Source organism: Xiphophorus hellerii, chromosome 17 (genome assembly GCF_003331165.1).
Source record: "Xiphophorus hellerii strain 12219 chromosome 17, Xiphophorus_hellerii-4.1, whole genome shotgun sequence".
Classification (NCBI taxonomy): Eukaryota; Metazoa; Chordata; class Actinopteri; order Cyprinodontiformes; family Poeciliidae; genus Xiphophorus; species Xiphophorus hellerii.
The window spans coordinates 20,260,146-20,273,356 of record NC_045688.1 but is presented as its reverse complement, the minus strand read 5'-3'; the positions used below and the strand labels follow the sequence as shown (position 1 = coordinate 20,273,356).

Here is a 13,211-nt window from a genome sequence, read left to right as displayed (position 1 = left end):
TCAAACTGCATCAGCCGTTGTCGTAAGAGCTCACGTTCAGCGTTATGAAGTAATCGTTAGAGGCCGTTCAGAGCTGTTTGTTCAAGAGACCGGGAGCGGGTCAACGAATAAAAGTAAGTTTTCTCCGCGTTCAAGCAGGATTCGTATATCCGAGCAACTTAAATTCAGGTATGACAATCTAAAGAGTTATCATCACGATAACGTTTTTGCGGTTTATTTGTCGTCTCGCTGCCATCTGCTGGTACAAAAAAAAAAAAAAAAAATTAACTCCATAGCAAGTGAAAATAATAGCTTCATTCGTCTCATCTTCTGTATTTCTCGTAGACCACTCTCAGCTCTATTTAATAAATTTCGAACCAGAAATCTCTCCTCTCATCCCTTACCGGATGCTTGTGGCTGCTGTAGTATTTAAAGATCTCACTCAACAAAGCTTTTTAGCAGCAAGGTGTCTTCAGCGCAAGTGCTTTTATATCATAACAGCTCAAGAACCAAAGTCATGCATAGGGAAGCAACAAACAAAATATGATATCAAGTCAAGTTCCATCATTAACTTTGTAATTGAGCATGTTTCCAATACATTCTAAACAGGCGGGTTTTAGTCGAGATTAATCAAAGTCGTGTTTCAGCTGTTTTAAGGTCTCCCGGGAGTTGCTCCAATCCGCGGGGTTTAGATGCTGAATGCTCCTTCTCTTTCTGGCCTGGTCCCAGGGTCGTAGAGCGGCTCAAACCGAAAGACCTCATGAGCCTGGGAGGTTGATGCTTTACGGCAGATCCTCATTGTTTTGTGGTGCCAAGTCGTTCAGTGATTTGCAAACTAACAACGGTATTTCAAAGTCAATTCTTTGGGCAACAGGGAGCCAGTGTCGGGATCTTAAAACTGGCGTTTCATGCTCCATCTTCCTGGTTTTTAGCGAGAACGCGATCAGTAGCATTTCTGATCAGCTGCAGCGTTCGATTGATTTGTCGGAAAGACCCGCGAAGTCGCGTGGCAGTAACCAATGTAACTGAAGATAAACACATGGATGATGATCTAGATCTGGCGAGTCGTTGTTCTTTATTCCAATAAGTGCAAAAAATTTTACATAATTTATATATGGGCATATATATATAAAAATCCCCAGTTCATCTTCAGTATTCTTTTCACGTAATGAGTATCTCTCCACCGTGTTCGCAGCTTCCCTCAGTGCCAGACGAGCACTGCACGATCCACTGGTGGTGGTTGGTCAACCTCAGGCAAAAGTGCACACTCTTATGCAGCAAACGTGATGCATGTCCTTCCCCCCATCGTCCTTCACACTTTTATTTTCAGGTTCATTCTAGAATGATCTTGTCTTTCGCCCGTTTCCTCTAACGTCACCCTCTGAGTCTGATCCTAGCATCAGCATCCCACCTTCAGTAGCAGGCAGTTATTTTCTCACTCTAGTCTATTCATTCTCCCATCCTCTTTTGCTATCTCACAGCTAGCTTCCTTCCACCAGCTAACATATCTTTTCATAGCATCCACTTTACCTTTGTTCACCTTCATCTACCATCTTCTCGTCTCTTACCTCTATCTCTGCAATCATCTTCTAATTACTCCTCGAGACATAGCCCGTAAGCCCCTAGTTAGCCTAGCTCCTCCTGCCTCTAATTCTGAGCTTCGGCCCCGGCCTCAGCTCTTTTTGGGGGGATCTCATTCTCTATCAGTAATATCACTCCATAGTATCATTATTTCACCTCTACTGGCCTTCACCCATCAGCATTCCACCTTCCCTTGCCCCGCTGTGTCCCCGCTCACCCATAGTGATCACTCTTCTCCCAGCGGCACTTCTCCCTATGCCTCGAACCATTCCCAGCTGTCCTTCAGCCATCTGCCTCTCTCCTCTAATGCCTCGCTGCGCTTCCAGCATGCTTCTTTTTCTAACCAGCTGCCCCTCATCCCTTGTCCTGTTCCTTCCTCTGCTGGTCCCTTCCATGTCTTCGTTACCTCCTAAGCCCTGCCGCTACCAGCTGGCTTCTTTTTCTAGCCAGCTGCCCCGTATCCTTTTCCCCGCTCCATCTCCTCTATTCAATGCGTCCCTTTATCTTAAGCCCTGCTCCCTCTATCCTATACCCTGCTTTAGTTAATGCTGGCGTTTTTTAACCAGCATCCCCCATCATATGCCCTGCTCCCCTCATCCTACACCCTCCTTTAGTTAATGCTGGCGTTTTTCAACCAGCATCCCCTGTCTTATGCCCTGCTCCCCTCATCCTACACCCTCCTTTAGTTAATGCTGGCGTTTTTCAACCAGCATCCCCTGTCTTATGCCCTGCTCCCCTCATCCTACACCCTCCTTTAGTTAATGCTGGCGTTTTTCAACCAGCATCCCCTGTCTTATGCCCTGCTCCCCTCATCCTACAACCCTCTTTAGTTAATGCTGGCGTTTTTTAAACCAGCATCCCCTCTTCTAAGCCCTGCTTCTATCCCTTCATTCTCACCCCACGCATTCCCCGCCGGCTTTCCTATCATCATGCCCTGCCGTGTCCTCTGCCAACTATCGCCAGCCCACGTCCATCCCACTAGTCCCGCAGCATTTCCAGCCGGCTCATCCTCCAGCATCCCTATGCCCTGCGTTCTGCTACCCCATGCCCCGTTGTGTCCTCAGCCGGCCGTCACCTCCCAACATCCCTTCCTCCCTTGTCCTGCCGTATCCCCAGCCGGCTCTCACACCACGTCCCTATGCCCTGTGTTTTGTGTATTCTACCGCCTCTTGCCCTGCAGCATTCCCAGCTGGTCTTCACTTCCCGTCCTACTCTCCCTCTCCTTTAACTGTCATGTCACGTCCTTTACGTTATTAACTCGGTAGCCAAAGTCAGCGCAACTTCTTTCCCCCTTTTACTTTCTGCCTTATATTCACGGCCTCGGCCCCGGCCTCGGCCTCTTTTTGGGGGATGACGTTCCTAACAGCATCGGGGATGCTCATCTGAAGCCTATCGCTAACGCTGCGATAACCGTTATCCCCAGCCGGGGCCCGAGCGCCAAAGACTTTAAATTCTGTTTGTCAATAAACTCTTCTAATTGTCTTCTCATCTCCGTCTGAGTCTCTCCAGATTGAAATGAAGCCTAGGCGCAAATTCAAACTGGAAGACTCTTTTATCCCCACCGGGACCCGTTAATTGAAGCGACCTGCCCACAATCGTCGACCTATCAACGCCGGACCAAGCCACGTCACGTCCAATCACCGACCAAGTCCCAGCTGATAAGGACCTTCATCCATGGTGTCCTTCGCTCTCCAGCCGAGCTCAACCCACCACCACCCCTTCTCCTCCATTCGCCCGGTCCCGAGGCCCGCACCCTTCTTCAACCTCCACCACCAGTGCCGGGCCCCGGGGGATGACGTTCCTAACAGCATCGGGGATGCTCATCTGAAGCCTATCGCTAACGCTGCGATAACCGTTATCCCCAGCCGGGGCCCGAGCGCCAAAGACTTTAAATTCTGTTTGTCAATAAACTCTTCTAATTGTCTTCTCATCTCCGTCTGAGTCTCTCCAGATTGAATTATTTTTATGTTTAAAAAAAGCAGCATGACTTTGACTTCAGTGGGAACAATCACTCCATCGACTGAGACAACCCTAGTAGGAAAAGAAAGCCATCACTCAGTGCTTATATGGCTTCAAAACTGCCATATTATCCAGACAACAGGATTTAAGTTTTTCTATTATTTTATTGCTTTGTGTAAGCTAGATGTAGCATTTTCTGAAGAAAATCAGGAAAGAAAGAAATGTTGTTTTCTTATTTGAAAGTACTTGGTGTACATAATTGTACTCAGAATGAAACCTAAGCTATGGAGCCCATAAGGGGATCTGGAGGGAAAAAGAAGAAGCAATCCTGACTTAGTTTCTCAAGATCCCGACTTATTTTCTCGAGGTCCTGAGAAATTTTTTGAAAAATTGTGCCCGCCTTTCTTGGATGAAAAAGCTGTTTTTACAGTTTCTGCAGTGCCGAGAGTGGTAGTGGACTCTAGACGAGAGACATAGAGTACGATTTACAACGTTTATGGTCTAGAGATGTTTCAGATGAGGATATTATCCTAAGAGACACAAAGCTGCAATCGGAAACCAACTTCAGATTCGGGAAATGACTAAAGGGCGATTCCTAAGAAACTGAAGGGGTAAAACCTAAAAAAAGGCAGTAAAAAGAAAAGAGGGTAACACTTTATTTGACAGGGTGTGCATAAGACTGACATGACACTGTCATAAACATGACATAACACTTGTCATGAACATGAAGGAGTCTTTATGAATGTCTATGACTGTTGTCATGAAGTGTCATTCGGTAAATAACGACACTTTTAATGCAAAGTTGCTCTAAAGGTTGCATTGAAAGTCCATTAAAACGGTCAACTTTCCACTAAAGTGACATTGTTTGCAAAATCATGCAAAGTTGGTACTTTTAATGCAACTTTTAAAGCAACTTTGCATTAAAAGTGTCATTATTTACCGACTGACACTTCATGACAACAGTCATAGACATTCATAAAGACTCCTTCATGTTCATGACAAGTGATATGTCATGTTTATGACAGTGTCATGTCAGTGTTATGCACACCTCGTCAAATAGTGTTACCGAAAAGAGTGGAAGAGAAGGTGATTCTGCTGGGGATAGAGCGTTTTCTGATTCCTCTATTCCTGATGGTCAGATTACTAATGGTTGCAGTCTAGAACAGATTAGAGGTTTTTTGGAAGTAACAAAAGGAAAACAGGATGTAGATATAGATTATTTTTTCCCTAATAGAAAATTGTTTGTGGACTCTGTGAAATGAATAATGAGACAAAGGACTTCTGATGGCTTAAGGACCACTGTGGTATATAGACGTTCAAAACTGATGCAAAAAAATAAAATAAAAATCAGAGCTCGAATTAAATGAATTACAGGAAAGTTAACAAAACAACTGATAAGATGCTGTATTTTCTTGTTTTATGGATCTTTTTTGTGTGATTATGAGTAGTTTTATATTATCTTTGAACCTTAATGATGCAAGGGATGTGAAAATACCTCAAATCTACTCTACTGGCCTCAACAAAGATGCTGACCTACAACCAATTTATCATGACGTTGAAACTTAGCAACTTTATTAGAAAATAATGCTATAACTCCTGACCATTTTTATGTGGGCGCTCAGACAGAATATGTTTAAGTTAACAGCTCTCATGGACACTGAGGTCCACCATCAGGCTTTTCATAGTGTTGGAGCTATTTATTCTTTATTTCTTTATCCATTTGAATTTTGTTAGTTTATGCTTAAATTTCTAGTTTTTGTATTATTTGCAGAGTTTATTTGCAGGTTAATAATTGTTGATTCTATTTATCTTTTGTTTTATTATTTGTTCTTATTTATTTGCTTTCTAAGACAGGAAGTAAGGTGGATCAATCCACTTTCTATAAGTGTAGGGGCCTGGTAAAGGACCAGCAGGCATTTGGGTTTGGGGCCCTTGGTTTTTACCAGAGCAACAGAAGTAGACAGGAGAACAAGGAAAGTTTGAACGTTGTAAATTTTTGCTGAAAATGAAAATAAAAGCAACCAAAATAATCAACAAGTTTGGACATTAAACTTCTTTTGCCTGCGTGAAGAATCTTGACCCCAGTGCCTTATAGTGGCTGATGGAACTTTTATTGGATGTTTGGTTTGACAAACAATCGCCACTACACATAGTTTGGATGAAGCGACCGCTGAAGTAGGTTTCCGATTGCATTTTTGGGACACCTCTGAAGCTATCAGCTATGGTGCAGCGATGAGGTGCAGACTTTTCTGTACATAATAAGGAAACTGTAATATTCAGACGCTTTGGATGGATCAACTAAGAATGAGCTGTTTTTGTTGAGGTAGCTGAGAGAAAGAGAATCTAAAGCCTTGGACAGCTGTGTCACAGGCCATCTTTCCAGCACTCCAACATCCACAGACTGTTGTTACGCAATAGCCAGCCCCGCCCTAAACCTCACAACACCCATGGGCTGAATACTGATCAGCTCTCCTTCTAACTGGTCCGGAAAACCTCTCAACCTTCGATTATTACCCTGATAATAATCAGTGCAATTGCTTTACCTGCTTTACATCCTATATGATGTAAAGCAGGTCTAGGAGAGATGATCTGTCTAAGCTGGTGTCAAAGGAGACTCAACTAGTCTTTAACTACCTACGATCCAGAAGTTATGACCTTTTTCAGTTAAGAAGCAGTCGGCTGAGTAGCCCTCACAACTGCATAACTTCAATAACTACTCCTGTCGTCCAATCAGCAACGGCGTTAAGGTGAGCAGTGTACATGTATATCCCACACTCTGCTTTGTATTATAATTTATGGTTGCGTATATACAATCACAATGACATGGAAAATATAGTATCAGACATTAAAATGAAGAAACTTGACAAAAACTAGGGTAATATCATCATTTTTTCAATGACTTTACGTCTGCGTACAGGGCCGGCCCAAGATTCCATGGGGCCCTAAGCGAAATCTGGTTTTGGGGCCTGCGCTCTATAGTCCGGAAAATATGGCAAGTTATTTTTTCAAGGAGTAATCACTAATTCAAATAAAGTTTTCAAAATTTTTTCAAAGTAACTATGTCCTCACTGCCTACTACAGACAGTGCTGATACTATACTGTTCCCCCCTCCTGAGACGCTGGATGATGGACCAGAATTGCCTCGAAGCCATGTGGAAGTCTTCTCTATAACCTCTCCGAACTCCTCCTATGCCTGAGTTTTTGCCTTAGCAGCCACGAGAGCTGCATGCCGCTTGTACTGCCGGTACCCATTAGCCAGGGCCAGGACAAGCCTCCATAAGGCCCTCAGCAAAATCTGGTTTTGGGGCCCTCTATCTCTGCTAACAATGTGGATTGCTGCAATCAAACGATTAGATCATTCCCACACCTACTATAAACTTATTGCATCTCTGACAGTATTGTTTACATTATATCTTATATGCATGTATAATATACATTTATAGGCCAGCCGATTTGTTGGCCAGTCAATTTATGGGCATTGATTTCCTTAATTTTGGGAGATCAGTTATCGGTCGATACTTACATGTGAAGCCCATCTTATCCCCTGATCCTATCTTCCTCAGCAAGATAAGATAAGGTTTAAATAACAGCTTCTGTCCTTTTCTGCTCTGCAGTGAGAGGTTTGACTAACAGACCGGCCCACCAGGTCATGTCTGCACGTTTAACAATATTCACCCCACTGTGGCAAACTCAGTGACTTTCTTGCTATATTTATATATTTCAGACAAAAAAAACTTGGTACAAACAACATATCGCCAACTACAGCTTAGAGTAGCTCTGTGGAATCTTATTATTGATGTTCTTGTTCACTTCAACAAGCTCATTGATTTATTAATATAGTAATCATGTAGCCTGATGTAGAAACGTTTTGCTGGACAATGTCAAACATTGAGAAGTTTTAATTATTGTTATCTAACTTTATCAAATGTGCTGTTTTGAAGTAAAAAAAAAAAACCCTCAGAAATATACAGAGCCAACTATCAATCAACTCATTGAAAGTCAAAACTCACTTTCACACAAACTCAAAGACACTAGCATAAATGTTCGGATGTTGAACTGGACCGTTCAAGGTTGCTATCAAGCACAATTTTTTTGACAAACATTACATTACCAAGATGCATGAAAATATACCTTTATCTTGGCTTTTTTCTATTCCTCCTCTTTCTTTTCTCTCTCCTTGAAGAATAAGTCATTTTCTGCGACATTGTTTTGCTAACTTAAAATAATGATTTCTACATACATTATCAAATATATATAATTGTAAAACAAATCACTTCATAATGAAATTGTGTGCTTTTGTTATTATAATGACAGAGAAATTGTTACAAAAAACAATTCAGCTCCACTGAGGGGGCCCCTTAGTGGCCCTTGGGCCCTAAGTGGATGCTTAGTTTGCTCGGCCCTGTCTGTGTAAGTCTAATTCTTACAAAGCAAGTAATTATTTAGATTTGTGTCTTTAAATGTATGCAATTTACAATTTACACAAGTTATTATTGTGTATGTCTATCAATGATAAACATTTTTGTGTACATATAAAGTAAATATGACTGTGTTAATTCAAATAATTATTTGGGAGTGTATAACTTCTCCACAACAGTATGCTTGTGTTTTTGGTGTACATATTTGTGCTTTAACATTTGATTACTCATCTCTGTTGACATGGACATCTCAGGGAACAGATGTCTGACATGGTGAACGATTCTGTCTGCATTGTGAGTGGCACCAGAACTCCTCCCAAACAATCCGTTTTAGTGACTCGTATGTGGAAACATGGGAAATTTGATTAAAACTAGAACTACACAGATTAGAAGGAACACAACTTTATCCAACTTCATTAGAACCTAATTAGGTGAATCATAATCAAACATATTTAGTAACTTCAAACCAGTAATATACACCATGTTCCAAATTATTATGCAAGTGATATTTTCTCTGATTTTCTTAAATGGTCAATGTAAATGATGGTCAGTATAATTTTCAAGTCATGAACTATTACAGTATAAATCAAATTTTACTCAACAAAGCTCCCCATGAGAACAGTATTTTTTTCAAAAATAAAAAGCTCAAAATGCACTTTTCCAAATTAATTTCCAAATTTTCCGAATTTCCAAATTATTATGCACAGCAGATTTTCTAAACATTTTATGGATTATAAAGAACTGCAAACAGTCATTCTTTGAACGTGCAGCATTAAGTGGTCATATGTACTAAAATCAAAAGCTATTTCAATCAAAACATCTTAACAGACCGAGTTACATGTTAACATTGGATTCTTGCATCCATTGAACTTGTGAGTTTATGGAAAGTTTCTGCTTGAATTTCTTTGCAGGATGTCAGAAAACCTTCTCAGAGCTGCTGGTTTGATATGAACTGCATTCCACCCTCAGATCTTCTGCTTGAGGAAACTCCAAAGGTTCTCAATAGGGTTGAGGTCAGAGGTCAGAGGAGGATGGTGACCACACCATGAGTTTCTCCCCTTTTATGCCCATAGCAGCCAATGACACAGTGGTATTCCTTGCAGCATGAGATGGTGCATTGTCATGCATGAAGATGATTTTGCTACTGAAGGTCTGGCTCTTCTTTTTGAACATGAAAGAAAGTGATCAGTCAGAAAGTCCATTTACTTTGCTGAGGTCATTTTCACACCTTCAGGGACTCTGAAGGGGCCGACCAGCTCTCTCTCTCTCTCTCCCCATGATTTCGGCCCAAAGCATGACTCCACCACCTCCTTGCTGACGTCACAGTCGTGTTGGGACGTGGTGACCATCCACCACCAATCCACTACTGCATCCATCTGGACCATCCAGGGTTGTACAGCAGTCATCAGTGAACAAGTCTGTTTGAAAATGAATCTTCATGTACGTCTGGGCCCACTGCCACCGTTTCTGCTTGTGAGCTCTGGTTAGGGGGCCCAATAGTAGGTTCAAGCACCGCAAGCCTCTGGAGGATCCTCCACCTTGAGGTTCCAGAGGCACCAGCAGCTTCAAATAACTGTTTGCTGCTTTGTAAGGGCATTTTAACAGCTGCTCTCTTAATCCCATGAATTTGTCTAACAGAAACCTTCCTCATTCTGCCTTTATCTGTACAAACCCATCTTTGTTCTGAATCAGCCACAAATCTCTTCACAGTACGATAACGCTTCAGTTTTCGTTAAATATCTAATGTTTTCATACCTTGTCATACGGCACTACACTATCTGATGATTTTCCTCAGCAGAGAGATCTTTTCTCTTTCCCATATTGCTTGAAACCTGTGGCCTGCTTAATAATGTGGAACATCCTTCTTAAGTAGATTTCCTTTAATTGAGCTCATCAGACAAACTAATCAACCAGCTCTCTGAAATTAATTATATTAAAATTAGATTCAAAGAGCCCTGACACACAATACCATCTATAAATTTAATAGCACAACAAAAAATGTAATCTTTATGACACTTAAATCCAATTTGCATAATAATAATTTGGAACACAGTGTTTCTGCACTTCAACATCAGATAATTTTTTTTCATTCAGCACGTGTTCTGTGCTCCAGAAAGGAAAAGGCCTCCGGATATTCTGAAGTTGTGAATCCCCTGTGAAGACAGACATTGAGACAGCTCTGGGACCTGAAGGAATGCACACAAGATGGTCTGCTGTTACAGTTTACCAACATCTGAAAAAATACATGATTGGAATATTAATTCATGTGCAGGCCAAAATGCCTTACCTCTAACAAAAAAGGGAAAAAAAGCACCCAGCTGAAATGGGTGCCTCTATTTGGTGTAACAAGTTTCATAGTACAACTTGCAATATGAACATCAAGAAAGAACAAAATTAATGGACTTAAACAGATCATGCTTGTGTTTTATTTCAGACGGGTAGTTGCTGACTTTTGTGTGGAATTTGACTTTTTCAAGTTGACAAAGAACATGGATGTCTACGTAAACAAATGGGGTATTAATGATGTGTCAGTTTTGCTTTTGAGTTTTTATAATTAAAAGTTTGTTGTAAAGGCAATTTCAACTCAAAATCTGATTTTCTTTCTTTTATCTATAGTGTGTGCTATGTGCTACAGACCTCCATATGCACCACACATCCTAGGAGGCACCTCGCTGCTTTATGTAGAGAGCTTCAGCTAGCACTCCCATGCATCCCATGATTATGTCACTGTGTGGTTGAGGCAAGCGTCACATCGCATCCGTTGAAAGTTCACACGCAATGCTCCCCGTCATGTCAAACTAAATGATAACCACTGTCCGCTCAGAGAGCCAGAGCCTCCTGCTATCTATTCGCATGCTGATGCCCTTGCTCGCCCTTTGGTCAAGTGGCCAGTCACCAGACGGTGGCCTAATTTATTTTTACATGTTAAATGTCGCAACACACGTATGCTGCGCAGCTACCGGAAATAACATGTTTCTTCATAACTTTCTCCCAATTTATACACTTACCTTTGCGAATGTGATCTTCGATTACCTGGTCGAAGCCAAGCCGGTGGCATTTCCTCCACAGCCCCATGTTGGTGGAGTTATACTGCCTACTGCATTCGTCTGCGGCGCTCATGGCGAACAGCTGCCTTCGGTTTCGGGCCAATAGCACCTTGTCCTCCCAGCGAGGCATGCTGACTCGGCTGGCCCGCAGCGGCAGGCTGTTGTTGGGGATATAGATAAAGCCCGGGTCCTTACGGCGGCTGGAGAAACTTCGGCATCGCTCCTTGTACCTTCTGGCGTCTGTCTCGTACCAATGATCCGAGCACATTGCCACGGCGAGCATGCCCAAGGCACAAAGAGACAAGGAGAGCCCGGTGTAGAGCAACAACTTCCCGGCGGCCATACTCGCTCCTGTCACAGCCGCATCAGCACCTCGAGAGACGGACAGCTCCTCTGCAGCTTCCCAGCCGATTCAACTCACATCATCTTTGAAGAGCAGCGGAATCATCATCCAAAAATGGTGTTAGATGGAAGAACAGGGAGAATACTGCGTTTAGCAAGGCTCCAAAAACAATAGGCTATGAAATTCCAGTAGTAAGGTGCCCACGTCTTTCCTGCGTGCGCCTTTCTGCAGCAGCTCGACGGAGACAGAGAGGACGCTATCTCATCTCAGGAGCGACCCAAAGCACCCATCTGTCTGAGGGCGACACCAACAAGCACGCAACACATCAGGATGGCAGCCAAGACTTAAGTTATTCACCAGAAGACTAGCATCGCAGGGATGGATGAATGAGATAAAACCGAGAAGTACACAATCAGATGGGAATTATATCAATTTAACCCAAATTAAAAGAATCTAACAGTAGAAATAAATCAGGAGAACTATTCGATAGAATTTAGCTGCATGGTCCTCGTAGGTTAATATACATTCAGGTTACCTGATGAGTAATCACAAATCAAAGCTCAGGTCATCACCAGACTGCAACCACGACACGTCTGATGTGATGACGACAGCTGCCACAGAGAAGCCCTGAGCATGGACGAATCAGGAGCATGCGTGAAGAAGCGCTACAGCTTTATCTCTGTTATTTGATGCAGTTATCCAATTCATTAGTTAAACATTATGGCTACAAGTTAATAACACTGAAATGAAGAACAAACACAATGCACAAAGTTGATTGTTGTTTGTTCATGGCTTAAAAGCCGTAAACAAAAAACGAAACAAGTAGGACTTTGACTTCAACGCCGTTTCAAGAAACATTTGGTCCCAAATGGTCTAGGTGAACTTTTCCTGAGTAAATTTGACTAATCTTAGCTGAAAAATGAACAGTTACATTTATTCACTCACTTTGGTATGTCGGATGGTTGAAACAGAGAAAATATCTGCCTGATTAATTAGGATAATGCAGGGCCGTGCAAAGACCTTTTAATGGGCAGGGGCTCAAAGTTAAAAAGGGTATAATGATAAACTTGCTGTTTCTACTGCTGAGAGTGCTGATCTGAGACTGGAGTGTCGCTGGTTATGAAATAAGCTAATTTTATGCTATTTTACTAAATAAAACAATATTTTATTTAGTAAAATTTTATTTAAAATAAAATGCTAAATAAAATGTCTAACCACCATAGCAGACTGCTTTAAAGATAAAAAAAAAAAAGCTCAGTGTAATTTTGTGTAGGTGGTTGGAGTTGGATCCAAATGCAGGAAACTGAGGCGGACAGTGAATTATGAGATTTAATGAAGGGTAAAGAAAGGAAACTTACAAAGATCAATTGGAGAACTGCAAAACAAAACCAAGGAAAGAAAACCAGCAAGAAGAAAACACAAGGACAACACAAGGCAGCATGAGGAAGTGACAGGACTACTCCTGTCACTTCCTCATGTGACAGGAATAGTCCTGTCACATGAGGACAGGACGAGTAGTGGGAGAGGATGGGTACTGGGAGGTTAAGCGCCAGACAAAGACCTGAGCTGATTAGCTAATTGACTGCAGGTGAGAGTGGTTGGATCAGGAGCCGGGCTGAGGGGTGAAGGTGGCACAGGGTAGCTGGGAAGATGCAAAGGAGAACAGAAAAGAGTGAGGGAGGAAACACAAGGAAGCTGGAAATAATTCTAACATAAAGAAACACTACGAGTAAAAAAAAACACGATGAACTAGAAAGAGACAAATACATGAGGGGGAAACTATAACAGAAACCAAGCTGACCTAATAGTAATAAGGAGAACTCAGAAACACAGAAACTAGAATAAGCAAAAGGACTAAACAAAGAAATAAACCTAATTAGAAAA

The 13,211-nt window shown here is 42.0% G+C and overlaps 1 protein-coding gene across 2 annotated transcripts in view; it reads right to left on the bottom strand.

The window, feature by feature from the left end:
* Positions 1-11,970, bottom strand: part of tmem178bb (transmembrane protein 178Bb) — a 72,932-nt gene extending 60,962 nt beyond the window's left edge. The window contains exons 1-2 of one of the 2 annotated variants that reach the window (XM_032589372.1): positions 11,863-11,970; positions 10,946-11,621 (exon numbers count right to left, since the gene is read on the bottom strand). In XM_032589372.1, the coding sequence (XP_032445263.1) occupies positions 10,946-11,327 (382 nt within the window). In that variant the 5' untranslated portion in view covers positions 11,328-11,621; positions 11,863-11,970. The remainder of the gene's footprint in view (positions 1-10,945; positions 11,622-11,862) is intronic. The other variant, XM_032589373.1, reaches the window with a different exon arrangement.
* Between the last annotated feature and the right edge of the window lie 1,241 nt (positions 11,971-13,211).